This window comes from Natator depressus, chromosome 1, assembly GCF_965152275.1.
Source record: "Natator depressus isolate rNatDep1 chromosome 1, rNatDep2.hap1, whole genome shotgun sequence".
Taxonomy (NCBI): domain Eukaryota; kingdom Metazoa; phylum Chordata; order Testudines; family Cheloniidae; genus Natator; species Natator depressus.
Genome location: NC_134234.1, coordinates 139,929,296 through 139,953,040, shown reverse-complemented (window position 1 = coordinate 139,953,040; position 23,745 = coordinate 139,929,296). Strand labels below are relative to the sequence as shown.

General features: G+C 40.9%; 1 protein-coding gene across 1 annotated transcript in view; it reads right to left on the bottom strand.

Moving 5' to 3' along the window:
• Positions 1-23,745, bottom strand: part of SMS (spermine synthase) — an 80,514-nt gene that overhangs the window by 19,561 nt on the left and 37,208 nt on the right. Inside the window, exons 3-9 of the mRNA XM_074968177.1 lie at positions 13,734-13,827; positions 11,299-11,363; positions 9,038-9,213; positions 7,338-7,492; positions 6,471-6,560; positions 5,213-5,327; positions 2,762-2,841 (exon numbers count right to left, since the gene is read on the bottom strand). Coding sequence (XP_074824278.1) covers positions 2,762-2,841; positions 5,213-5,327; positions 6,471-6,560; positions 7,338-7,492; positions 9,038-9,213; positions 11,299-11,363; positions 13,734-13,827 — 775 coding nt within the window. The remainder of the gene's footprint in view (positions 1-2,761; positions 2,842-5,212; positions 5,328-6,470; positions 6,561-7,337; positions 7,493-9,037; positions 9,214-11,298; positions 11,364-13,733; positions 13,828-23,745) is intronic.

The window sequence follows — 23,745 nt, the reverse complement described above, 5'->3', positions numbered from 1 at the left end:
CCTTAAGAGTTACAGTTCAGATATGTGCTGGAGAACAGAAAATAGCAGCAAACATTTTATGTTTAAAACAATGATAGAAAACTGTATGTGCAGTTATGACTACATATTTGTGATAAGCAGAGTCCAGACATCCCAGAAGAAGAAAAGGGGCTTGAAAGCTCCAAAATAAGCAACTGAACACTGTATACAATACTATTATACTATAGAAGTGTATTAAGTAAGGTCTTTTATGAAAGCCGGCAACACACTGGTCATGAATATCATTGTGAAATGTATGTATTAACACTGTGAGGAAGCATGGATACTCATTGATATTATGCACTCAAGTCTAATCAGACTAAAGCCTTGGCTATATTTACAGATGTACAGCGCTGTGAGTTAAACCCGCCTTCGTACAGCTGAGTAGGGAAAGAGCTGCAGTCTGTCCACACTGACAGCACACTGTCGTGGCCACATTTGCAGCTGCATTGGGAGTGGTGCATTATGGGCAGCTGTCCCAGCATTCAAGTGGCTGCAATGTGCTTTTCAAATGGGGGAGGGGTGGGTGGAGTGTGACAGGGAGCGTGGGGGGGAGAGAATGGTTTTTTGGGGGTGCTGAGAGTGTGTCAGTACCTTGTAAGTAACAGACCTTCCTCCCTCCCCCGCCTCTCTCTCACTCACTGAAAGCAAACAGCAGCTGTTTCTTTTTTTCTCATAGATGAGATAAGCAGCCGCTTGCGGAAATGGACCCCAATCCCCCTCCCCTCCCCTCCCCTCCCCCGTGCCACCTCTCTCTTCAAGCAAACATTAGCTGTCACTCCAAACAGAGCCCCCCCGCCTGCCCCTCACTCATTCAAAGCAAACAGTAGCTGTGTTTTGTTTTTTCGACAAGCAGCCCCCGGAAACGGCCCTTCCGCATCCGGAGTTCACAACAAAACAAGACAGGATGCTTCAATTAAAAGGATTATGGGGAGTTTCCGGAGGTCAATCCAGCTCCGTTTACACTGGAGCTGGAGTGTCTCAGCCAATGCGCAACAGCTGTTAATCCTCTCGGGGAGGTGGAGTACCAGGAGCGCTCCAGCCAGGGAGTCAGAGAGCTCTACGTGCCTTGCCAGCGTGGACGGGGAGTAAGGTAGAGCGCCCTGGTAGGCTTTATTGTGGTATAACGTGCAAGTGTAGCCAAAGCCAAAGGGAGAAACAGGGTTTCTCTCAGACAGAGGGAAGGTAGCTCTCTCCCTCTCCCTAATATAAATTAGGCAATATGGAACCAAAACAATGGAAGCTCCATTTACATATGAGTCAACAGGGGGATGGGAAGTCAACAGGAGGAGATGAACAGCAGGGGGTCATCCTGCTTCTGGAGACAAAACAATGAGTTTGGAGAAGTATAAAGAAGTATAAAGAAGCCATTACTTAATGGACACAGAGGCGAGCACTCCTGAAATCTGTGAAAAGTGGATCCCTCAGCCATGTGGGTTGAGGACACTGATCTGACTGTAACAGTGAAATTGCCTGAGACCAAGATTGTAATCTGTTAAATTTTAGACACTGGAAAATGTGTTTTATTTTTGTTTTGTCACCATTTTCTGTTTCTATTATTCTTGCTTAGTCTCACTTACATCACTATTCTTATTAATAGACTTACTTTTGGTTTTATCATAATGCAGTGTTGTGCATTAAAGTGTGGATCGTCAGCTAAATTAACAGGCTGGTGCATACACTGCCTCTTTAGATGCAGTAAACTTGATACTTTCTGTGAATGTCTAGTGATAGGAGCTGAATACTGCAGAGGAACGCTCTCCCAGGGTGGTCAGGAACTCGGGTTCACTGAATGTTACCTTCAAGGCTAGGTTAAGACTGACAGAATCTTGAGGAGTTTGCTGGTGAGGTGGACACAATGGTGTGGCAGGGACCCGACACACAGTTTAAACTCCAGCAAAGCTCTCTCTTGCTGAGGCAGAGGGATAACGGTGGCTTACGGTTTTGGGCACCCAGAGAAAGCATCACAATATTTTAAAAGTCTCTTCCAGTGAAAGTTTGATTAGAATTACACCTGAAGTGGTTTTACATCAGTTACTATATTAAAAGGCTTTTATATTTTTTCAATCATTTAAGTTAATGAATATTAGGCCAGAGGTTTCAACATTAATGGGCACTTGGAAATCAGAGTTTTGCCACTATCTTCACCTGAAGTGTTTTTACAAGTGCCAAAATTAGACCAGGTTTTCAAAAGTTGCCTCTAATTTTGTGGCTGGAAAAATGCAGGCAAAAATTTATATTTGCAAATCTGGTCCTTGAAGTTGGAGCTAGCAATCTAAACATACTATGGGGATGTGTTCTTTATTATTAACTCTCCATTTATTGCTGGTTCAGCACCCAGTAGGTCAGTTTTCAACTCACTCATGCCTTATGGACAACATAAGTTTTCATCTTTTGTTTATATATTACTAGAGCCATTGGCCTGAAAACTGGTTCATTGTTTAACAATTCACCAGTTCTTGCTTTTTTAAACACCACTTGAAGACATAATCCTCTGTGACAAGCCAACTAGTTTCTGAAGAAGTGATTATAAATGTCAAGACAAATACACTATGACCTCAGCTGAGAACATGCACCACCAGAAACAAATGAGTCAGCAGCAGCAAAGACCATGTTTCATACAAATATCCCTAGCAATATATTAAAGAAAAAGTCAGACAGTATTTTTTCAAGATCCGAAAATGTAAGTCACTATATATAGAGAGAGAATGCAGAATTATTTCTTTTAATCACAGTGTCATACCTGCGTGAAATATTTTCCATCATGTTTCAGGACTTTCATTGAAAGGTCAAGAATCAATCGTAGAAACTCCCATGTAGAATCTGGATATAAAGAATGAATTAGAATTTTCAAGTACTAGTGGCTTGCTAAGCATTACATAACTAATATTTAAGCACTATTTAATATTTAAATATTAAGGAATATTTCAGCAGGATGGTTATTTTTCTCCATCATTAGTTTAAATAAAGTGTTGATTACCAGCACTTGGGCTGTTTGGATTTTTGTCAGGTTTTTTAAGCATTTCTGAGAGACTTTGCATAACCTGTAGTGTGAATTCTCACACGTATTTTCATGAGTTCCCACTATTCAGCTGACTGTGCTTAAAGTCATACTAAAGGGTAAACAAAGAAAATTTCAAGAAAAAAAAATCAAGTCTTCGATGCCAGTAAATGGACTTTGTAAGCACAGAATATCAATAGAAAAGTATTTCATTACCAATAAGGTAATGCAGTTTCCACCCAGCCAAGGGCATAGAAGAAGCAAGCCTGCAATCCTAAACTATGGAGGTTAGATGCGTGACATTCCCCCTTCAGCTCTAATTTTTCCACACTGCAAGGTGCATATTGGGAGCAGTTCAAGATGAAAAGCTCCAGAGCCCTGAAAATAAGAAAAATCTGCAGAAGAAAAAATGTAATGTGATTCTTTATGTCATTGGATGAATGCATTACACGAACCCTCAGGAAGATTTAACTTCTTTCTCAAGCATAACTGCAATCGGCAACTCAAGCTAACAGTTATCTGTCATCTAGAAGGCATTACATGAAAGAGACCTAAAATAGCGCCACCTAATGAAATATTGAGATCTTATTGTCCTTCAACATATAGCACAATAAGACTTCAACTTCCTCTAGTCATTCCAGCCCCACTGTGTCTTCTGCAAGGAAAATTCTATTCTCCATAGGGAAGGTATCTTATGTTCCCTAAAGTGTTCCATATCCATACTTTAATAGAATGGTGATATAGCACATAATAATTCTGAAGTCCTCAACTTTTTTGAAAAAGGACCTCAACTTTCAGCGCAAATGGGAGGAGAGGGAAGAAATGCTCCAAACAGAAAAGAAATCTGGGCAAAAAGTGCTCCAAAAATGCACATGCTAGAGCAGCAACTCAAATATAGGGATATACTATTACATTTATTTTAAAAAACACATCTCCCTGCCTGAGAACATAAAATAATGTGTCCCCCAATTTCATAAGACCCAATTAAAGAAAACGTACATTCATGTTCTGTAGGTCACAAATCTATGGCAAGCTGTAAAAAACAGATTTGTGTTTCCAAAGTCTTCCATAGTTTATAAACTAGCTGTACTGTTTAAATTCAACTCGGGAAGTGGAGGTGGGGGAAAATAAAAATCTGTGACATTTACTTCAAAATTTGCAAGGAAAGTACTCCTCACTTCCCCTTTTTCCCCAATTCAGGAACTGAATGCTAAAATTTAGAAGTCCTGATAGTCACAATTCTTCTCTCCACCTGCATGCATGTGCACTCCCTTTCCCCCCCCCCCCTTGCTTTTCTTCCTAGTGCTCCTAATTATGAGAGCATCTCTGGTCTCAAAAGAGCATGTTACTTACAGAAACTGCTGCGAATACCATCCCACGCACTGCTGAATGAGACTCTGACATGGCTGAAATAAACTCTTAGTAAGTGTACAGTTGGGTTCATTGCTGTGCAGTGACTAGGTCCCCATCACCACCAATATCCAGAAGGTGGGGGGGGGGGGGGGGAAGGAACGACGTACTTGTGGATATATGTCTATACTTCTGCAGGGGAAAAAGCCATGGCAGAGTCTTAGAGCCCACATCAACTGACTCAGGCTCACACTACAGGGGTAAAAATAGCAGTGCAGATGTTCCCACAGCAAGACGGGGTGGTCTCAGAGCCTGTGCTCCGGCCCAAGTAGGAACACTGACACTACTGTTTTTAGCCCCGCATCAGATGACCCAGGCTGAGATTCCCTGCCACAGGTTTTGTTTTGGGGTTGGTTTTTTTTGCAGTGTAGGTGTACCCCATCACTGCACTCTGCTATTTAGCTTTTGGTACAACTGGCTGTGACCCAGGAGCCCCATGGGACTAGACAATCCAGGCAGATTCTCTGGAGTTGAAGTGTGCCTTTCACTAACCTGCAGAGAGTCAGCAGGGCTGAGTAGGCCTAGAAGAGCATGCTTGTGTTGCCCATGGAGTTGGGGAGCTGACCCATGGCAGGTACAGACAAGGTTTCCTCAAGGTGAAGCCAGGAGGGATGGGGCAGGATGCAGAAGGGGCAGCAAGGTTCCTCAAAACCCAGGATACCCCCAAGCAGCATCACATAAGGTAAAAAGATCCCCCTCATTTTAACCCCCAAAATAATATTTTGCTGCAAACTGTCAAGAAAGCGAAGTGTTAAAAACAGTTAGTATAAACAAAGAATTAACCTTCTTCAGGAGATGTGGAGATTGGAACAGCTGTCAGATCATTAATTACATAATCAAACATCCTTCCTTCTTTGGCATACCTCTTCAGTACTGGAACACAGTCTTCTATTAGAACCTAAAAAATTACTATGTTTTAATAAGTGATCAAAATCTTCTTAAACTGACTGGACTAATATGATGTATAAGCATTAATATAGGGAAAGAGGTCAGAATTAAGTCTGACTTTAACATAAGGTCCTAATCTTAGCTTTTTATATCTCCATACAGAAGGCAATGCTTGGGGGATGGAGCGGGGGAGTGATGCAGCAGCGAACCAGAATTTCCATTCCCAGCTCTGTCACCGACTGCTGGGTGACCACTTAGATCACTTGTGCCTCTGTTATTCCCCATTTTTTAGATGGGGAAGTAGCTACTAGCCTCACAAGATAATGGCAAGTTTTGAGATCCTTGGATGAAAGGCACTTAACACATGCAAAATATCATGCAATTTTTGCTAGTTTTTCTCCAAGAAAACTAGCTAGTATTCAAGGATATGTCCTTAGGAAGAATAACCTTGCAGTTAAAATACCGAATTATGATCCAGTAGCTGTGGGCTAGTTTACCTGCTCTGACAGACATGATATGTTACATACCCTTCTCAGTAACCCAGTTTCTTCTTTCTTCCAATGGGGGAGGGAGGGTAGAATATTTACTCGTATGAATAGAATTTGCCAACAGATTTCAAGCAAATAATAGCACAGATAAAACCAAATTAACCCCCCAATCATGTGAACTATATCTGAGATTCTGAATGATGTACTAGCAATTGAATTAAGCTTATGATTTGCATTACTTCTCTGCCAGTTTATACTGGGAGTTATTAGATGCCATACTCTAATTTTATATTAATATTACCTATTTTCACTCAGCTACTAACAAGGTTTGGTGATGCCAATATGCATTATTACGCTTCAAGTTTCTTTATTATTCCAAGTGTGGGTTGTAAATATTAAGAAAGCAGAGTGGGTTTGGAGATGCAGAGTTAAATATTTCAAAATTAATGAATCAGTGTTTTGAATCCAAACCCTAGTGCAAACTATACTATGATTTAGAAATGCAGATACGGATTATGCCTAAAATAGTAGGAAAGAAAATCTTAAGAAGTCAGATGGCATACAAAAAACTTCCCCAAAACAATAAACTGCCAGATCTAAATCTAGGTCTAAATCATATTTTCATTTGTAAAAGTTACTTGCAATGAAGGCAACAGATAGATTACCTGATAACATTCTCCTTTAAGATTGTCTAAGACATCTCCACATGTTTTACGCATGTATTTTCTACACCCGTCGATCACCATTTGGTCAATGTTTGATGTTAGTTAAGGAACATTAAATTCTGTTCACCTTTTATTAACCAAAGTTTTGGGGGTTTTATCCTTTTATCAAAGAGATACAGTCAATCTTATGGAGAAATAGTAATACATATTTACTGCAACATCTAGGTTTAGGAATTAATTCCCAACCTCAATTAGAGGTTTAAGATATTATTTATATTAAAAAAAAATTCTTTCCAACCAGCATTGTTGGCACCATAATTTACCATACATTTTAAAAGTGCAATGTTTTAGTACAATGATGATGATAATTATTTTGGTTTATAGCTAATGAAATTTGCTATGTACAGTGACTAATAGCAAATCATATCTGGAAAACGGAACTTTGAAATCTTATTTATGAAGCCACCTTTGGATCGTTTTCTTTAACTGATATCTGAGAAAGAGGATACGGTTGACATATGCCATCATCATCAAGAACCAAATCATGAAGTCTTTAATCAGGTGACATTCCCATTGACATCAATGGCTTTAAGTTACCTAAATAAGGAAATCAGGATCCAACTCAAAGTGCAGAAAATGCTGTTCGAGAGCTACGATTTGGATTAGAAACTTGGCCAGGATCAGATCTCACAGTCAGCGCCTGCATGTTGTAGTGATTGGGTCTAAAACCATTCCTATTTTTTGGCTTAGACAGAACCAGTCTCCCAACACAAGTTCATACAAGAGACATTTAACTTGAGGTCCCAAGATACATAAGGAAGAGTATGCTGGATCATTAACATGAATGGTCATTTGTTGAAAGGATATCTCCACCATGGTGACCATCTTTGGTTTCAGTTTGACTATTTCATACAGTATACCCCCATCACCACCTCCTAGGATCAGCACTTCTTTCCCAGTGAAGTCTTCTTTCCCACTGCCCATTATGGCTTGCGTATATGCCAGGTCACTCTCTGCCAGATCTGGAAGGAACAAAGAGAAAGTTGGTCAGAAGCTTTGCATTTGTAAGTCTGTTAATTACTAACTACAGTAGACCAGATGCATCTTAAAAGCAATGCTGTGTATTGTCAGTGTGAAAACCAGCATGGATTTTATATTCTTCCAGAACAAAAACACCAACACTTACAAGTGTTAATGTTACAAAGTCCAGCTCTCCAAAGTGAGGACATGCCAGAACTAAGGGCTTTCCCTGCATGGAATTTTTATGGTTACTTCGGTCCCCATCCCATCACTTACTCTGCATGGGTAGATCTGCATGATGACCCCTACTAGGGTCAGTGAACTCTGTGCAGATGTGACCACAAGCAGCCAGTTGCAGGTGGGGGCATTACTGCATACCCTCTGCTAATTCACTGGCTTTTTCTTACACCTCAGTTAATTGAGCAGTTCCCTGGGCTATCATTTTATTATATATATATATATTTATTTATTTGTCTACACAATGCCTGCAAAGCGCACCAGAGGGGTTTGAAATCACGGCAGATCTGGCAATGTTCTTTCCTGTAGCCCTCCTCCAGACACTTGAGACAACTTAAGTGAGGGTTGCTGGCAGGCATAGGCTTGCCCCAGGAAGCATGCTGTTTAAACCTCAGTGACCGAGGCATGCCCCGGTACTGGGGGAGGGACGGACAGCCTCTCCGGGCATGGAGAGGAGCCCTACCCCTACTACACTAAAACAACTAAAAACTAGACTAAGAAACTATGTACAGGAAAACTATAGAGAGAACCACTAAAGGCACTTTGCAAACGCAAAGAGGCAGTTCCAACAGCCGTCACGGACAGTAAGAAGGAACTGAAGAGTGCAGGCTCAGCGGGCCCCTTATATCAGTTCTATGATCACACAGCTCCAGGGGGTGCCAGAGCTGAGCCAACAGATACCACTAGAGGAAACATTTCCGACAGCTGTGCTCAGGGCATGCACACACCTAAATCAGAATGGACATGTACAAGTACTCAAAGAAGTAGTATTGATGGGGAGATTGAGACTGCTAAAAGGCTGAGATTTGGCTACCCCTAGCTGGCCTCAACCAAAGAAAATTAGTAACAAGTAGAAAGCAAGTCACCAAAGGCCCAAATATTTTACAGGGGAAAATAAGCCCATAACAAGGTTATGAAACCTTAAGGCAGACTAGGTAAAATCATTTCATTTGTCCTTTAAAATAATGGGCAGTTGTTTAGAAGATAGATCACTGAGTTTGCTTTCCTGTCCATTAAAGTAACTCTCAGAGGTTGCATAGCCTGGGGAGTGGGAAAGGGTTAAATATAAGAGAGTTTTCTTCACTTATACATTTTCTCTGAAACTTTCTGTTTGATACTTTGAAAAAGGTGCCTTTAAAACACACACACACACACACACACACACACACACACACACACACACACACACCAAAAAAATCCACACAACCTCTTACTTGCAGGGAAACTAACAAAGGGGTGTTCTGACAAGATAGAATCCAAATGACCTACAGCTTCAGAGCAACAGCACATTGTAAAGAGACTATACTTACTAACATCCCCACTGAGGATAAGAATATTCCCAAACTGTTTCGAATGTAGAATTTTAATATTCTGATAAGGCGACTCTTCGTCATAAACAACCTCATCTATGTCATACTCTACCAAACGCCCATCAGCCGTGGGCCAGTATCTATCAATGGCTCCTCCTCTCACAGTTGCTGGCAATCTAAGGAAGGGGAAAACAAAAACTATTCACGATTCACTCTGAAAGTTAACAAACATTCCTCATTCTCCTTTAATTTAGCATGAATGCAATACATTAGAGATGCTCTCCCACCCCCATAGTACTTAACATTTTCTTATCATCATTAGGAATGCAGTACTACATAACTGAATGTAGTGGACACCAACTCAAATACATGTTTAATCTACGATTTTGCAAGAATATACAATCCAAATAGCATTCATACAAAAAATAAAAATTTTCAAATGTGATTTTTACATTTTTCTTGTATTCAGTAAGATTGCACTGTATACGAAGTTATTCCAATTTGTGTGTAATGCTCAAGAAGGTTATTTGAAATATTTTAGCTAGCAGTCAAATATACAAGGATTGCTAGTGTCTACAGGAGAATCTGCGTGTTGATACTTTAATTTAGCACTACTCTAGCAACCTGTGTGTGGATCAATCTTTTATCCTGGGGAAGAGGATTTGTGGAACACTAGACACTTAATTTGAAACTAGAAACTGAAATTAATGACACAAATGCAGAACATGGGCAAAAAGACACTAAACAAGTTTAAGCACTGTCTGCCTTTATTCTTAACGTAGATGTGAAACACATTTAGATGTTTCCACCAGAATTTGCATTAATTTCTGAAAGTCTGGCTCAGATATGCAGCCTCAAAGTTGGATGACTCTAGTAAGTCATTTTACAATTTCTTAATCGAGTATAAGTTCAGTTTTAAAAAATTAGTTAGCTTTAAAAAGAAATTCACATTCAGTGTTCATGGTTAAGGTGACACCAACAGATCAAAATGCTTGTGTTATTCTTCTGTGCAATACCGTCTAAACACTGATTTAATTTGTTTCATATTTAGGAAAATTAAGCTTTTTGAAAAAATAAATTGATCTTTGAATGTCCAGTGATTCTAAAGGACAAAAGTCAAAATTATACCTTCTGAGAGACACTAGATGGCAGTACACAGTGGGAGAAAGTACAAAAATATACATCGACAAGCACAAATATGAGAAGGCAAAAAAAATCAGGACCTGCAATTTCTGGCTGTTCTGCTTTGAGAGTGAAAGAGAGTGAAAGACCTTTGCAGTCCTTATAAAATAAACACACATGGACAAGATAGCCTCACCATTTGAGCACATCAAAATATCAAACTGAAATTAAAATGCTATTTTCTCTGATTTTTTATTTATTCAACTCAATTGTTATGAAAATATTTCAAACTACTTTTTCTTTATTTTGGATTCCCTTTCTCTCTTCATGTATCATAATTATTACATAGTATACAAAGGATTAGTATTACACAATGGCGTAGTCTATGTACAATTTAACAACAAGCCGAGTGGCGATATTTATCAATTCTGAAATAAAACCACCACATTTATAGGTATTGAAAAAGCAGACATACTCAGACTTAAAAACAAACAAACAAACAAAAAAAAACCAATAACAGTCTGTGTCTCTCTCTCTAAAAATTAGATATACATATAGATATAGAAAGGCAGTAATTTATTATTGGTGATTTTAATAGCCTCTTAGAAACTTGAAACCGAGTTTCCTTACAAACTCCACCACAGCAGAGATAGTTGGCTATTGGTACGTTACAACAGGGTTGCTTACCAGTACTAGACAGCACTATAGAATGTGTCTGGGAAACAAAAATCTCCCACTAAAAAAAAAGTAATGTGGAATTTGCTATATACCAAGCACTCAATTTTGCGCCTACCAATCTTGACAGTGTTTCTTTGAACAGGTATTTATTACAAAAGTTAACTGCCATATGAATTTTTCAAAAAATTATACAAAAATATATTTATATACATGCATTTGTTTGAACAAACCTGAGGATTAGAAAGAAAAATTAGCAGTAAATCAAAAGGTATGTCCACAGACCTGTCCGCTACACTACAGGATCAAAACGTTTAACCAAATTCTGTGTCAATCCAGAGTGATTCCCTGGCTTCAGAAGAATTAGGCCCTACTTACACCTGTGTAACAAAGCAGGATTTGACTCACTTTCAATGTTAATGTAAATCAAGTTAAATGGTGATGATACATTAAAAATAACATACCGCTTTACCCTTTTGATACTGCTGTGAAACAACTGTTTCATTCTTTCTTCTATCTTATTTAGTAGCTGTAAGAAACATGAAAGATGTTGAATTTACGAAGTTCAGAAATACACTTCCCCACCCACGATACATTAATTTGAAATAGCATTAAATAATGTGTAAAAAGAGTCTCCCTGTGGTGCCTATACAGCTGGGTTGGGGCCCCTGGTCACGCCCAATTATCACCCTGAGGTCAGCCCAGCCCAGTCCAGGCCCCAGCATCTTAGGGCATGTCTACACTGCAATTAGACACCCGTGGCTGGCCCATGCCAGCTGACTTGGGCTCGCCAGGTTCAGGCTATGGGGCTGTTTAGCGGTAGTGTAGACTTCCGGCTCAGGCTGGGTTTGGGGCTCTAGGACCCTGTGAGATGGGAGGGTCCCAGGACTCAAGCTGCAACCTGAGCTAGAATGCCTACACCACAATTTATCAGCCCCACAAGCCGAGCCCCACAAGCCCGAGTCAGCTGGCCTGAGTCAGCCTTGCAGAGCTGAAAACTTGCAGTACAGATGTTCAGGCTTGGGCCTGAACGTCAGCACAGAAATTTTATAGCCCCACAAGTCCAAGTCAGCTAACCTAGCCAGCCACAGATGTTTAATTGCTGTGTAGACATACCCAAAGGGTAAGAGCCCAGAGTCAGCAGGATTCCAGTTAGCAGTCCATGGGTTTGTTAACTTACGGCTTGAGTGTCTAAACTCATTTGTAACCCCAGGTTAGGAACTGTTGAACCCTGGGTCCCAACCAGCATCTACACTGCATTATGTGGGCCTGAGTCCAGCCACCCAACCTTCATAGTACCCTCCCAACACAGGGCCGCTCTAACCCTTGGTTCATGATGCAGTGTGGGAAACCTTGACTAACCACCACACTTGACTGTCAAGAGGACAAAGAAAGTCAGCACACGGGAGCATGGAATGCCTTTGGTGGACTCCCAAAGCACAAGTCCAGTTGGGCTGTGTCTACCCTGTAAAGCAACAGGTCTCGAACCTTGGATCCTGGCTTGACTCAGGCTCGTGGAGTGTTGAGAGCCTGGGTCCAAGCCCTGAGTTAACACAATTTGTGCTTAGATGGAAGGAAGGGGTTAGGCTGAGTTTGAAAGAGGTCAGTAGCACCACATTACTTTGGGGGTGCCTGGGTAGCAGCTTTATGGACTCTTGGCCAGGTAGCCAAGCCAGTCTCTCCCTCCTGGGCTTCTCTGGGGTTCACCTGACTCTTTGCAGAGCCAGGGGGGGAGTGGGAGGGCAATGACACAAGGGAGGTATAGGATCTCTGGCATTGGGAGGTTCCTCCTATTGCTTCAGCAGCCACTTCCTTCTCAGGACTTCCCCCTTGCTGATAGCAGCTTCCTCTTTACCATGCATGACTGGCATAGCTACCTTAGCACACAGAGCCCACGCTGGCCCTGGCCCTTTCAATGCGGTGTTTACACACCCTGTCACACTGGGTATCTCAAGAGAAAAGTAATGACACACAGCCTTTCACTTGTAAGTTACCAATACAGATCTGGTCAACTTTATGACAATGTGAAGTTAGCAGTCTTAGCCCAATTCCTAGTGAATAGTATCCACATGACAGCAGCTACAACCACAATTGGCACATTTATTGACAGTATCAGCCTGGAGGCCAAGGATCAAATGGGCATACAGAGGCTCTCATTCTAAGTAAAAAGGTAGCTGATTCTCCAACTTGGCATCAAGACACAGCAGCATATGGAAGTTTGCACTACCACTAAGCAGTGTCACCTCCGGATGGCGGGAATAAGGCGCTTCAGTTGAACAGCAGTTGCAGTACAGCTCTCCCAAACTTGGCATCTGACCTGGCTGCTAAGTTAAGGGCATGAAGTTTGACAAAAGTCAGTGGGTTACTCTACACTGCTGCCTTGTAGATATTCCTGAAACTGGCAGAAGACATTGTTTGTGCTCCGGTGGAGTGGGCGGTACACCAGCCATCTGGTGATCTATCTAGGTAAAATGTCCTCAGTAGCCTCATATGGCCACAAAAAGACATCCTGAAAGATTTAGTTCTATCAGTATACTAGAGCAAGTATGTACACACACACACACACACACACACAGTGTTAGTTCTTGAGTCTAAATCAAGTAGATAGTGTTGGCTAAATCTTCTGCCTGACTCTAAGAGATAGTGGGCTGGACACCACGGTTTTATTTTGTTGCCACAGGTGGTAAGAGGCGAGGGGAGGGGAGGGTGGCAGCCACTTTTACTCCTGCATGAGAGCATAAGGAGGTACAGGATGCATGGCCAGCCGCAACAGACACTGCTATTCAAAAGACTCAGATCTTGTGGACACATTCACCTATAGTGGGATCCACGCTGACATATTCAAAGAAACTGCTAGGATTTCTTCTACGTGCTTTGAGATGGCTAATGGTATACTTACATGATCAATTTCATCTCTTCCTTTAATATCATTGCTGTGGCTCTGCAGATCCACCAATACTAATCCATGAGGGTAAATTCTCAGATTGGAAAAACTAAAAAGCAAAATTATAGTGATTAGGATTTCATTTATTAACAACATTGTAGTTTACCAAGAGGAAAAACTATTTCTTAATACAATGCAATGCTGGAGGGTAGGTATAGGATACAGAGGGACCTAGACAAATTAGAGGATTGGGCCAAAAGAAATATGATGAGGTTCAACAAGGACAAGTGCAGAGTCCTGCACTTAGGATGGAAGAATCCCATGCACCGCTACAGACTAGGGACCGAATGGCTCGGCAGCAGTTCTGCAGAAAAGGACCTAGGGGTTACAGTGGACAAGAAGCTGGATATGAGTCAACAGTGTGCCCTTGTTGCCAAGAAGTCCAATGGCATTTTGGGACGTATAAGTAGGGGCATTGCTAGCAGATCGAAGGACGTGATCGTTGCCCTCTATTCTACATTGGTGAGGCCTCATCTGGAGTACTGTGTCCAGTTTTGGGCCCCACACTACAAGAAGGATGGGGAAAAATTGGAAAACGTCCAGCGGAAGGCAACAAAAATGATTAGGGGACTGGAACACATGACTTATGAGGAGAGGCTGAGGGATCTGGGATTGTTTAGTCTGCGGAAGAGAAGAATGAGGGGGGATTTGATAGCTGCTTTCAACTACCTGAAAGGGGATTCCAAAAAGGATGGATCTAGACTGTTCTCTGTGGTAGCAGATGACAGAACGAGGAGTAATGGTCTCAAGTTGCAGTGGGGGAGGTTTAAGTTTGATATTAGGAAAAACTTTTTCACTAGGAGGGTGGTGAAACACTGGAATGCGTTACCTAGGGAGGTGGTGGAATCTCCTTCCTTAGAAGTTTTTACGGTCAGGCTTGACAAAGCCCTGGCTGGGATGATTTAGTTGGGGATTGGTCCTGCTTCGAGCAGGGGGCTGGACTAGATGACCTCCTGAGGTCCCTTCCAACCCTGATATTCTATGAATTCAGAAGTCTAGTAATTTTTCCAGCTCCACCGTCAAATAATGATTTTCTCTGTTTCTTTCAAAAAGTAATTGAACAACATACAGAGTTGGCAGGAGCATGACAGCCACCCCCTAAAGATCATACAACTAATCTTAAAACAAACAAACAAAACCACAGCAGTGCATAAAAACCAACACAGACATAACAAGAGGGAAAATACACTGCACATCAGTTTCTATTCTTTGAATATGAAAATTTGTTTAGAGAGTTAAAATTAGATACTTAAAAACAAAACAAGTTTCAGAAAACAATTAGCTATTCCCTTGCCTTTCACTTCAAGAGAACTTAAAGTATTAGAGCCACCTCATGCAGACAGCTTTCATGTTAACAGATTAATGACTATTCGTAAGAAATAAAAAGTGTATTTTATGGGAGGGCGGGGGGCAACAAACACAATTAAGTGACAAAACAAGTACTAAGTAAGAATGGGTAACTAGTTTCTGCTAGTTTAATTACTGGAAACTTTTAAAGTGATTAAAAGTTTCCAGTAATTTTGGCTTTAAAGTGATTACCCTAAAAACTAAAAAGGAAGAGGCCATGGATGACATGCACTGAACCAACAACAAAACCATTTGCTCTATTCTAGAGGCCATCAATCAGCCATTTGCTTTGGATATCAGCGGGATTTGGTTTGGTTTGTTGGGTTTTTTTAAGCAAAGAAGAGAAGGCCTTTAAGATGGAACTCCAGTCCCTTTAAGAGATGTCTCAGTTCACCAAAGTCTCTATTACAGGACCTGACTTAGGAGAAGGATATGCAGCATATCCCTTTGGAGTAATTTTATTTTTAAATCTACAGTAACATCTATAAAGTACTTTTTAAAACATGCAGATTTACAGGTTTCTATCTAAACCAGATGGAATCAGAAACAGTCCACTCAAGGCCTTTCCCACCAATACTTAAGACTATGAGACATCTGTAAACTAACACCATTAAAGACATGGTTCACCAAAGCCAATGGACCGGTCTTTCCCCTCCTACTATCTAGTAAATAACTTTTGCATAATAAGCAACCTGCTAATTCAGTTTGATGGAGGAAAGTAGATGAACAGTGATGTGACAGATCAGGCGTTGATAACCTGTGGCTCGTGAGCCACATGTGGCTCTTTTACAGTTAAAGTGCGGCTCGTGGACCCCCCACGCACCCCGCATTCCCTGCCTACCAGACGAGAAGGGGGAAGAAACTCGGAGTATCTGCCCTGCAGCAAGGTGGTAGGATTAGGGGTTTCTGCCCTGCAGGGAGGGGGATGTAAAGGCTTTAGCCCCATGAAGGGGCGGTGGGCCAGAAGCCCAGCACCTCGGCAGATCTTGCAGCTCTCAAACTTCTCAAGATTATTGTATGTGGCTCAGAGGGTCAGTAAGTTTGGCCATTCCAGTGATAGATTCATCTGTGTCTTGTAATTATAAGCCACAATGGAGGTGAAACATGGCAGTTGTTAAACCATCAACTTAGTCACTAGGATGCTGTTCCATCACTTTAGAAACATTGTGACATTACCACTCTCTTAGGAGAAAGCACTCGCGGGTACTTTGTTCTAATAATAACGGTTTGGTTTTTTCTTCCATCTCATCACTATGGTAAAATGTTAGTGACAACCCTCAATACAGCAACTTAGTTATAAGCACATTCAGTGCATTGATGGACATGAGCAATAGCAATGCACACACAGTGAGACTTTCTCCAGCTTTCCAGAAATATGTACAACAGTAAAAACCAACCAAGTTACGCGATTTATTTTTAAAGCAACCATTGCCACTGCAGTCCCCATCTATTCTTCAGATTCACCATCTTCCCCTCCCCAGCCACTCTTATATGGCAGAGCCAGCCCATGAGACATTTTACTTTGACAGCCCTGAACACTCCACCAGCATCAATGCTTGGGTGTAAGAGCTGGTGTTTTTGCAAGGTTCTGCACACTGTAGCATTGCCTATACACAAATGCTACAGAAGCAACATCAAAGCCAGGAAACTCTGGAGCGGTTTTTGTTTCGTGAGTGGGATGGCTAGGATCCGGTAAAAGTTAGCAGGAGATTGGCTCCAGCAAAGCAGGATTTGCTATAGTATAAGCAAGTTTTCCGCTACCAGAAAATGATAACTTTTATATATGACTGAGAGGTTATTAAGTTAAGAACCTAGAGATGAATGTCAAAAATTTTGACCTTCAAGATTTCAGGCCACATATCAGGGGAGAAACATAAAAGACTGAACACATTTGTGATCTTTTCCTCTTTTTCCCAAAAAACAGCACTATAAAGAGCTGCCATTACTGTTCTCTAGCCTTTATGCATGTGTATCCCTAAAAGCATTTTTAGCCCTTTCTCTTGGTCTGTTTCTTAAGGCACTCTGGGCACATTACAAAAGAAACCCTGGCTGGCAACAATCCTGCTGGAAAGAAAGTCAAGCATGGATGCAGAAGCCTGCATGACAACTTCTTCCAAAAGCTGGACACCCTCCACTACAGAAAGGGATTTTAATAAAGCGTGCTTGCCCAAGCATGCTATAGACTAGCCCTATAGGTATGTACAATGCCTTCAGCCCAGGAGACTACATGGTTTTTGATCAAATACTTAAATGGAAGTACTCCTGTTGACTTTTTAAGTCAATTGATTCAAACCAACCCCTAACCACCACCCATAGTGCTAGAGCATGTAGCTAGGTGGCGCTCTTACTATTCTGTACTAAACCCATGCTTCAACATGGTGCCAGAGAATGCTGCACTATCAAATGTGCCATTTCAGAAATTTATCCCCATACTGTAACAACTGGAGGTAATTCACCTCCCATTGGCCATTATTAATTTGGGTAGTCATCTCCTCTACACAAATTCCCTCCTGTAATTTCAACTTCCTGTCCTGAAGTGAGGCATTGCTATTACTGTTTAATAACTGCCATGTTTCACTTCCAATGTGGCTCATTCCAGGGCTGCTTCCTCAATACATACATACATACATAGTAAATTTTTTAAAATAGAGACACAATATAAAGGCAAGGCTATTTTACAGCAGGTATTAGAATATAAAGCAGAGGCTTTTCTAGACCTATGTGGATTTTATCTATTTGTTTTTTTAACTGTTACCACAGGATCCTTTAGGCTTCACATGAGTGGAAGATTGCTGTCATGCCTCCTTTCTTCCGCAAACTGGCATCTGAGTGGTTCAAAGGGTCCATAATTCAACTTGTAAACCTAGCCCATACTTCCTGCCTCTAAACAGAAGACAGTCTTAGCCTTTTTCTAAAGACAAGTTGCACCAGTTCAACTAAAATTAGTTTTTAAATCTGCTTAGCTGGATGGAAACCCCTGCTGGTTACTGATTTACTTGTTTACCAAATTAAGCTAAAACCAATTTAAGTGTGTCCACAAACTAGGCAGGCTTGAAAACAGATGTAGTCAAACCACTGCAATCATATGTTTAGAAAAACACCCATTAACAACAGTAGAGCAGCCCAAGGGTGCGGCCAGGAGACTCATTAGCTTCCGCTGTAAATAAGACTCAGCAAAATCAAAAACAGTTACTATGCATTTCTGGTCAAAGTTCATCCTCTCTCCTAAGGTAAGTGTTTTCTTACTACCGGTGTTATCTACACTGCTAAGACCAGTTTCCCCGAGTTGCCAATGAGCACAGGCTAGCTTCACCACCCAACATCCAATGAGAATGCTTCATACAGCTTACACAGGGAATCCGAAAATGCAATGACACTTTTGATAGAGCAGTGAGATATCACACTGTAAGTAACCATAGGGTGGCTGCCATCAACAGCTGTTCAGTTTTCTTGAATTGCTAGCATTGCCTCTTTTTTTTTTTTTTAAATAAGAAATACTGACTATAGAGAAGGAAACAAATTTTTGCCACTATTAAGTTAGACCTAACTTTGAGTTGGCTAGGCAACGAGAAGGGGACAATTGACTCAATGGGCTAGAGTCCTCTCACTTAAAGGTTGGGGGTGGCGGGCGTTTTAATCAGCCACACTCACTAGTTTAAGTCACAAAATTATCAGGAAGCAAATGAGAGCAGAATCTAACCCAGTACCTTACCACCACATCCTACCAACTCAGTCCTCTTGTTTGGAGCCAGATCTAAAGCTCACTGAAATCAAAGGGAGACATTTCAGCAACTTGAAATGGTATTGCATCAGACCTGTAGATACTTACTAAGACGGCTGCTACTCTGAAACCTACATTATTACAGAAGTTTTCAAGGTGTCACTTCTAAGATCAATTTTTAAGATTGAAAAGTAGATTAATACTGGAGTTTAAATGTTGTAAATTCTAAAACAAGACTAATTTTTACATTAATAACGAGACTAGTTGAAAACAGCCAATGTAGTCTGTAAGATAGAAATAGTCAAACATTTATTATTATGGGTATTATTATTATTAGGCTCCTGAAGTGACACTCCCTGCCCACAGGAACATATATACAAAGATTTTGTTTTCCAGCAATGCCAGATGCTTTACTCTCCTTTCCTACACCTTACTTCTGTAATTAAAATTCATCTTCAGTGGTGTGGGACAGCAGTGTAGAGGAATAGTGAAAAGAGATGAGAAGCAGCCCAAGTCAAACAAGTCTTTCTCCCCTTTAAGGGGTAGTGGAGGTAGACTCCGAGCAGAAGCCTGGCTCAGCCATGGGGCCTTGGTGCTGCTGAAGCTGTGGGCCTGGATCCTGCCAGCCACCCTTCTCTCTACACAGGTTGAAGGAATCACATAAGAGCTTTTCCCCCTCCCCCCTTTGGGGGGGGTGAGAGCATGCATACCTCATCGGAGCAGGGTTTACTTGTTTTATTTGTTCTAACATTTAACAGTCAGGTCTCGCCTATGTTGGTTGTCTTGTCCAACCGTCTGCTAGGGGTGGTTGGACATTAGAGGTCATCAGTTCATCAGGTTTCATTTCCTTTATACTTATGAACTAGGAAGTGACTTTTTTATACCGTTTGAAACTGTGGGATGGAGATTTGAGTTGACTCCTGTTAAATTTAAAAAAACTGAAAGAGGAGTCCACTTTGCTAAGGATTCAGCACCCTGACCCCTTCAATTACAGGTTGAGAGAGGACTACGGGGGAGAGAGTAGGAGACAACACAACACACCCCCATTTTAGGCCTTCTTTGCATATCATACAGCAGCCTAAATATTTTCCTAGACAGGTCACTTTTAAAATGTTGTCTTCTGTCACTTAGGTATTCCTCATAATAGGGGAGGGGACAGAAGCCAATCCTGATTGAGACATTTCAATGGTATTATTTTAATAAATCAAACTTTGCTCATCTATTAGTATTTCCCAATGGATTTCAGAGCGTTTACCAAACATGAATGAAAGCCATTACTACACCATTCCTGCATAGTAGGTATTTTAATTATACAGATGGGAAAATGAAGGAATTTAAGATATACCCAATGTTACAAGAGACAGTGACAGGGCTAGCAAGTGACTACAGATCTGATTATGCCTTCTGACTATAGGATGATTCCGAGGGTAAACCACACAATTTATAGCCTGAGGCCAGGTCTACCCTTCAGACCTATCGCGGTATAACTAAGTTGTTCAAAGGTGTGAAAAATCCACCCCCTGAGTGACAAAGTTACACCCACCTAACCCCCAGCGTAGACAGTGCTATGTCAATTGGAGAGCTTCTTCCCACAACATAGCTACCACCTCTTGCGGAGGTGGATTAACTACACGGAGAGGAGAAGCTCCCCCGTCAGTGTAGGAGCGTCTCCACTTAAGTGCTGCAGCTACGCTGCTATAGCGCTGTATGTGAAGACAAGCCCTGAAACAAAGACTTGGAGAGTGTCCAGACTAGCCTTTTTTAAAGAGGTGTTAACATGAGATAAAAAAATCCTTCACCCTCTTGCTGTAGGCCAAAACAGAATCATAATCTACAGAACCACCAGTGTGGCTGACACAAATGCCAATAAAATCACAGTGCTCTACTGTGTTCCAAGGCTGAACAGAGGTTTAAAAAAAGGTGAAGGTCACAGCTACTCAGAGAAGTAGCTCATTTTTTTTTTAAATGAGAAAGAGGGATTTTGCTTTTAAACAGTTGTGCAGGCAGACCATGAGTGTGGATTTGAAGCAACTCCTCCCCCTTTCCCCACATACACTGCCTGCCCAGGCACCACGTGCAAATCTCAAGTTTACCCACACACTATCAAAGCTGCCACTAGAACACAGAAAGATACAGTATTCATTTATATGGCACCATCAATTAAAAAAAATAAACCTCGAACAGTTACAGGTACTACCTTTAGTGCTCCCCTCACCCTGAATTCCTCTGCCAATTTTTGAAGTTTTACATTTTCTTTTAATCATTAGTTTCTTGTCCAGTTGCTGTATGGAAGGTGCCAGCACATACGCAAAACGTAAAAATACACTGAAAGTGCAGTAATAATTTTCCCTACAATGTCATGTACAACCTGTAATGAGAATCAGTAACATTTCAGGTAGAAATGTGCTGCTTAACACAAGGCACCCTTTTAAAAGTTAATGCAATTTACATAAGTGACTTTAAAGGTATTGGTCAGAAACAAAAATTGCTGAAGTCCCACTTTGGTGTATTTGCCGGCTCAGTGTTTGGTCAATGAGGCTGGTACAGCAAAGAAAATATTCATTCACACCACTACTGGCAATGATTTGATTGGTTAAAGTGGGCAGTGTCTTGCTTCCGTGTGGGGTGTGAATGGTTATTTCCCCTACGTTTGTGTTGACAAAATAATTAGTGAATATTTTTCAAGTGAGCCTTCTTCAATTAGGTTCTTTGTCAGAGTAAATCATGAATTAAATGGACCAGGTAGAGTTGCCAAAAGTGACTTTTGCTAGCTTAACTTCAGACAAAGAAGGACGCAGCTCTGTTATTTTGGCAATGACAACAGGAAAGTGTGGCTTAATCCGCAAATCAACTCTGATTCATTTAACAGCTGCAGCTTTCCAACGGGCAGTTCAGATAATGTCTTTGTCAGACAAATTTTTGTCGACAGCAACGGTAATAGTCTGAATCTCTAATATACTACAACTAAAGAGTAGCATGCTCATTTTACAGAGTTTGTATTGCATACACAATGTTTAACAATATATCTGAGTTGTTCAAAACATTTTCGTTTTTCTAGGTTTAGCATTTTTGCATGTGGCCCTGCATTGGCCCAGCTTTCATTGCCTGGTTCAGGGCATAGGTAAGTACTGAAACTACCCAAAGCAATTACTTTGATATTAAGGCTGGCTATTCTCCCTCCTGGGCATCACCTCCCACTCAGCGTGCAGTGTTTGTGCCTGACAACACCCAGCAATCCAGTATGAAAGCTCCTCATTCAGGCTCACAAAGAGGAGACATTGTTCAGCAAGATGGATCTGAGTACAGCACCCTCCACTGAGGCCTTAATATCAGAGTTACAAGGTTTCCTACCAAAGCCAAAATAGTTTTGTAAGGTAACTAACTCCAGCCACTGCCAATGGAATAATATGAAGGTCTTTTGACAAAGATCAAACTACAGCTGCATGACAGAACAATGTACAAACCTGCTAACTGCAAATCTAAAAAGAAAAGGAGTACTAGTGGCACCTTAGAGACTAACCAATTTATTTGAGCATGAGCTTTCTTATTGCTGAATGCATCCGATGAAGTGAGCTGTAGCTCACGAAAGCTTACGCTCAAATAAATTGGTTAGTCTCTAAGGTGCCACTAGTACTCCTTTTCTTTTTGCGAATACAGACTAACATGGCTGCTACTCTGAAACCTGTAAATCTAAAGGCATTGTTTTATTAACATACAAATTCTATATGTATAATTCAAGCAGTACATTCTAGTATATACAAGGCCTCAGGGTTTCCTTAAGTCCAGCTAACATTTGACTAAATGCATAACTATGTCCAAAAATGTTTTAATGGGCTGTAACAAAAGTTACAAAATTTGGAGTTTCCTTTTAACCTTTTTAGTAAATAGGGTTCAGTTTAAAAAAAAAAAAAGAGAGAGAGAGAGAGCGCGCTGCAGTCGGGCAAGCCTCCTAGGTAACAGAAGATTCAAGAAGCATCTTTTTTAGTGGAAGATATAAGGCCTTTTCTGCACTGAGTATTTTTGTACCTGTGTAGCGAAACTGATATAACAGTGTGTGTAAGTTCCTATCACAAACCCCCTGCCATAGTGTAAACCGTGATTTTGCACCGGTACAGTTCAAAATTGTGTGAGAAAGAAAATAAGTCCCACAAGAAAACCCCGTACAGCCATGGTGACACTTCTCACTTTGCAAACTAGGATAAACTGCAACATCTCTATACTCTGAGCTTGCACCACTGCATTTAGATTAGCATAGCTAAGCCAGCGCAAACAAACAAAAACCACAAAGCATAAAAACCACGTCAAACTGCACAGCTTTTGGTTTCTGCCCTCAAGGATGAGCCAAAGTTACAAAATGGTCAGGCATGAACGCAGTAAAGCTAATCTAATTCGTGATGTGAAGCATCAAATAGGCCAATTATATTAAATATGCAGTCCTTCAAAATATATATTATATATATATTTCTACATGGTAAAGCAGCTAAGGGGAATAAACTGAGCCTGATTTTATTTATTAGTTTGTCTCAATTAGCTCTGTTTATATGAAAGCGTGTCCCACTCATATTTTTTGGGAAATTACCAATGGGTTTGTAAAATAGCGAAAAGCAATGGCAATAAAGGGGCAAAAATACCAAGTTAGCATATCTAGGGACAAGAGGGGTGACTTTATTGGACCAACTTCTGTTGGTGAGAGAGATTAGCTTTTGAACTACACAGAACTCTTCTTCAGATCTGGGAAAAACAGAAGCCTTGGGGACTTCATTTTTCTTCTCTCCAGAAAATGCACTTCAGTTAGTACATCTATCATTCACATGCTGCAATTTTCTAAAGCTAAAACGTGGTTAAACATATAACGATCTTATCGTTGGAAAATTGAGAATCCTGAGTTTAAAGCAGCAG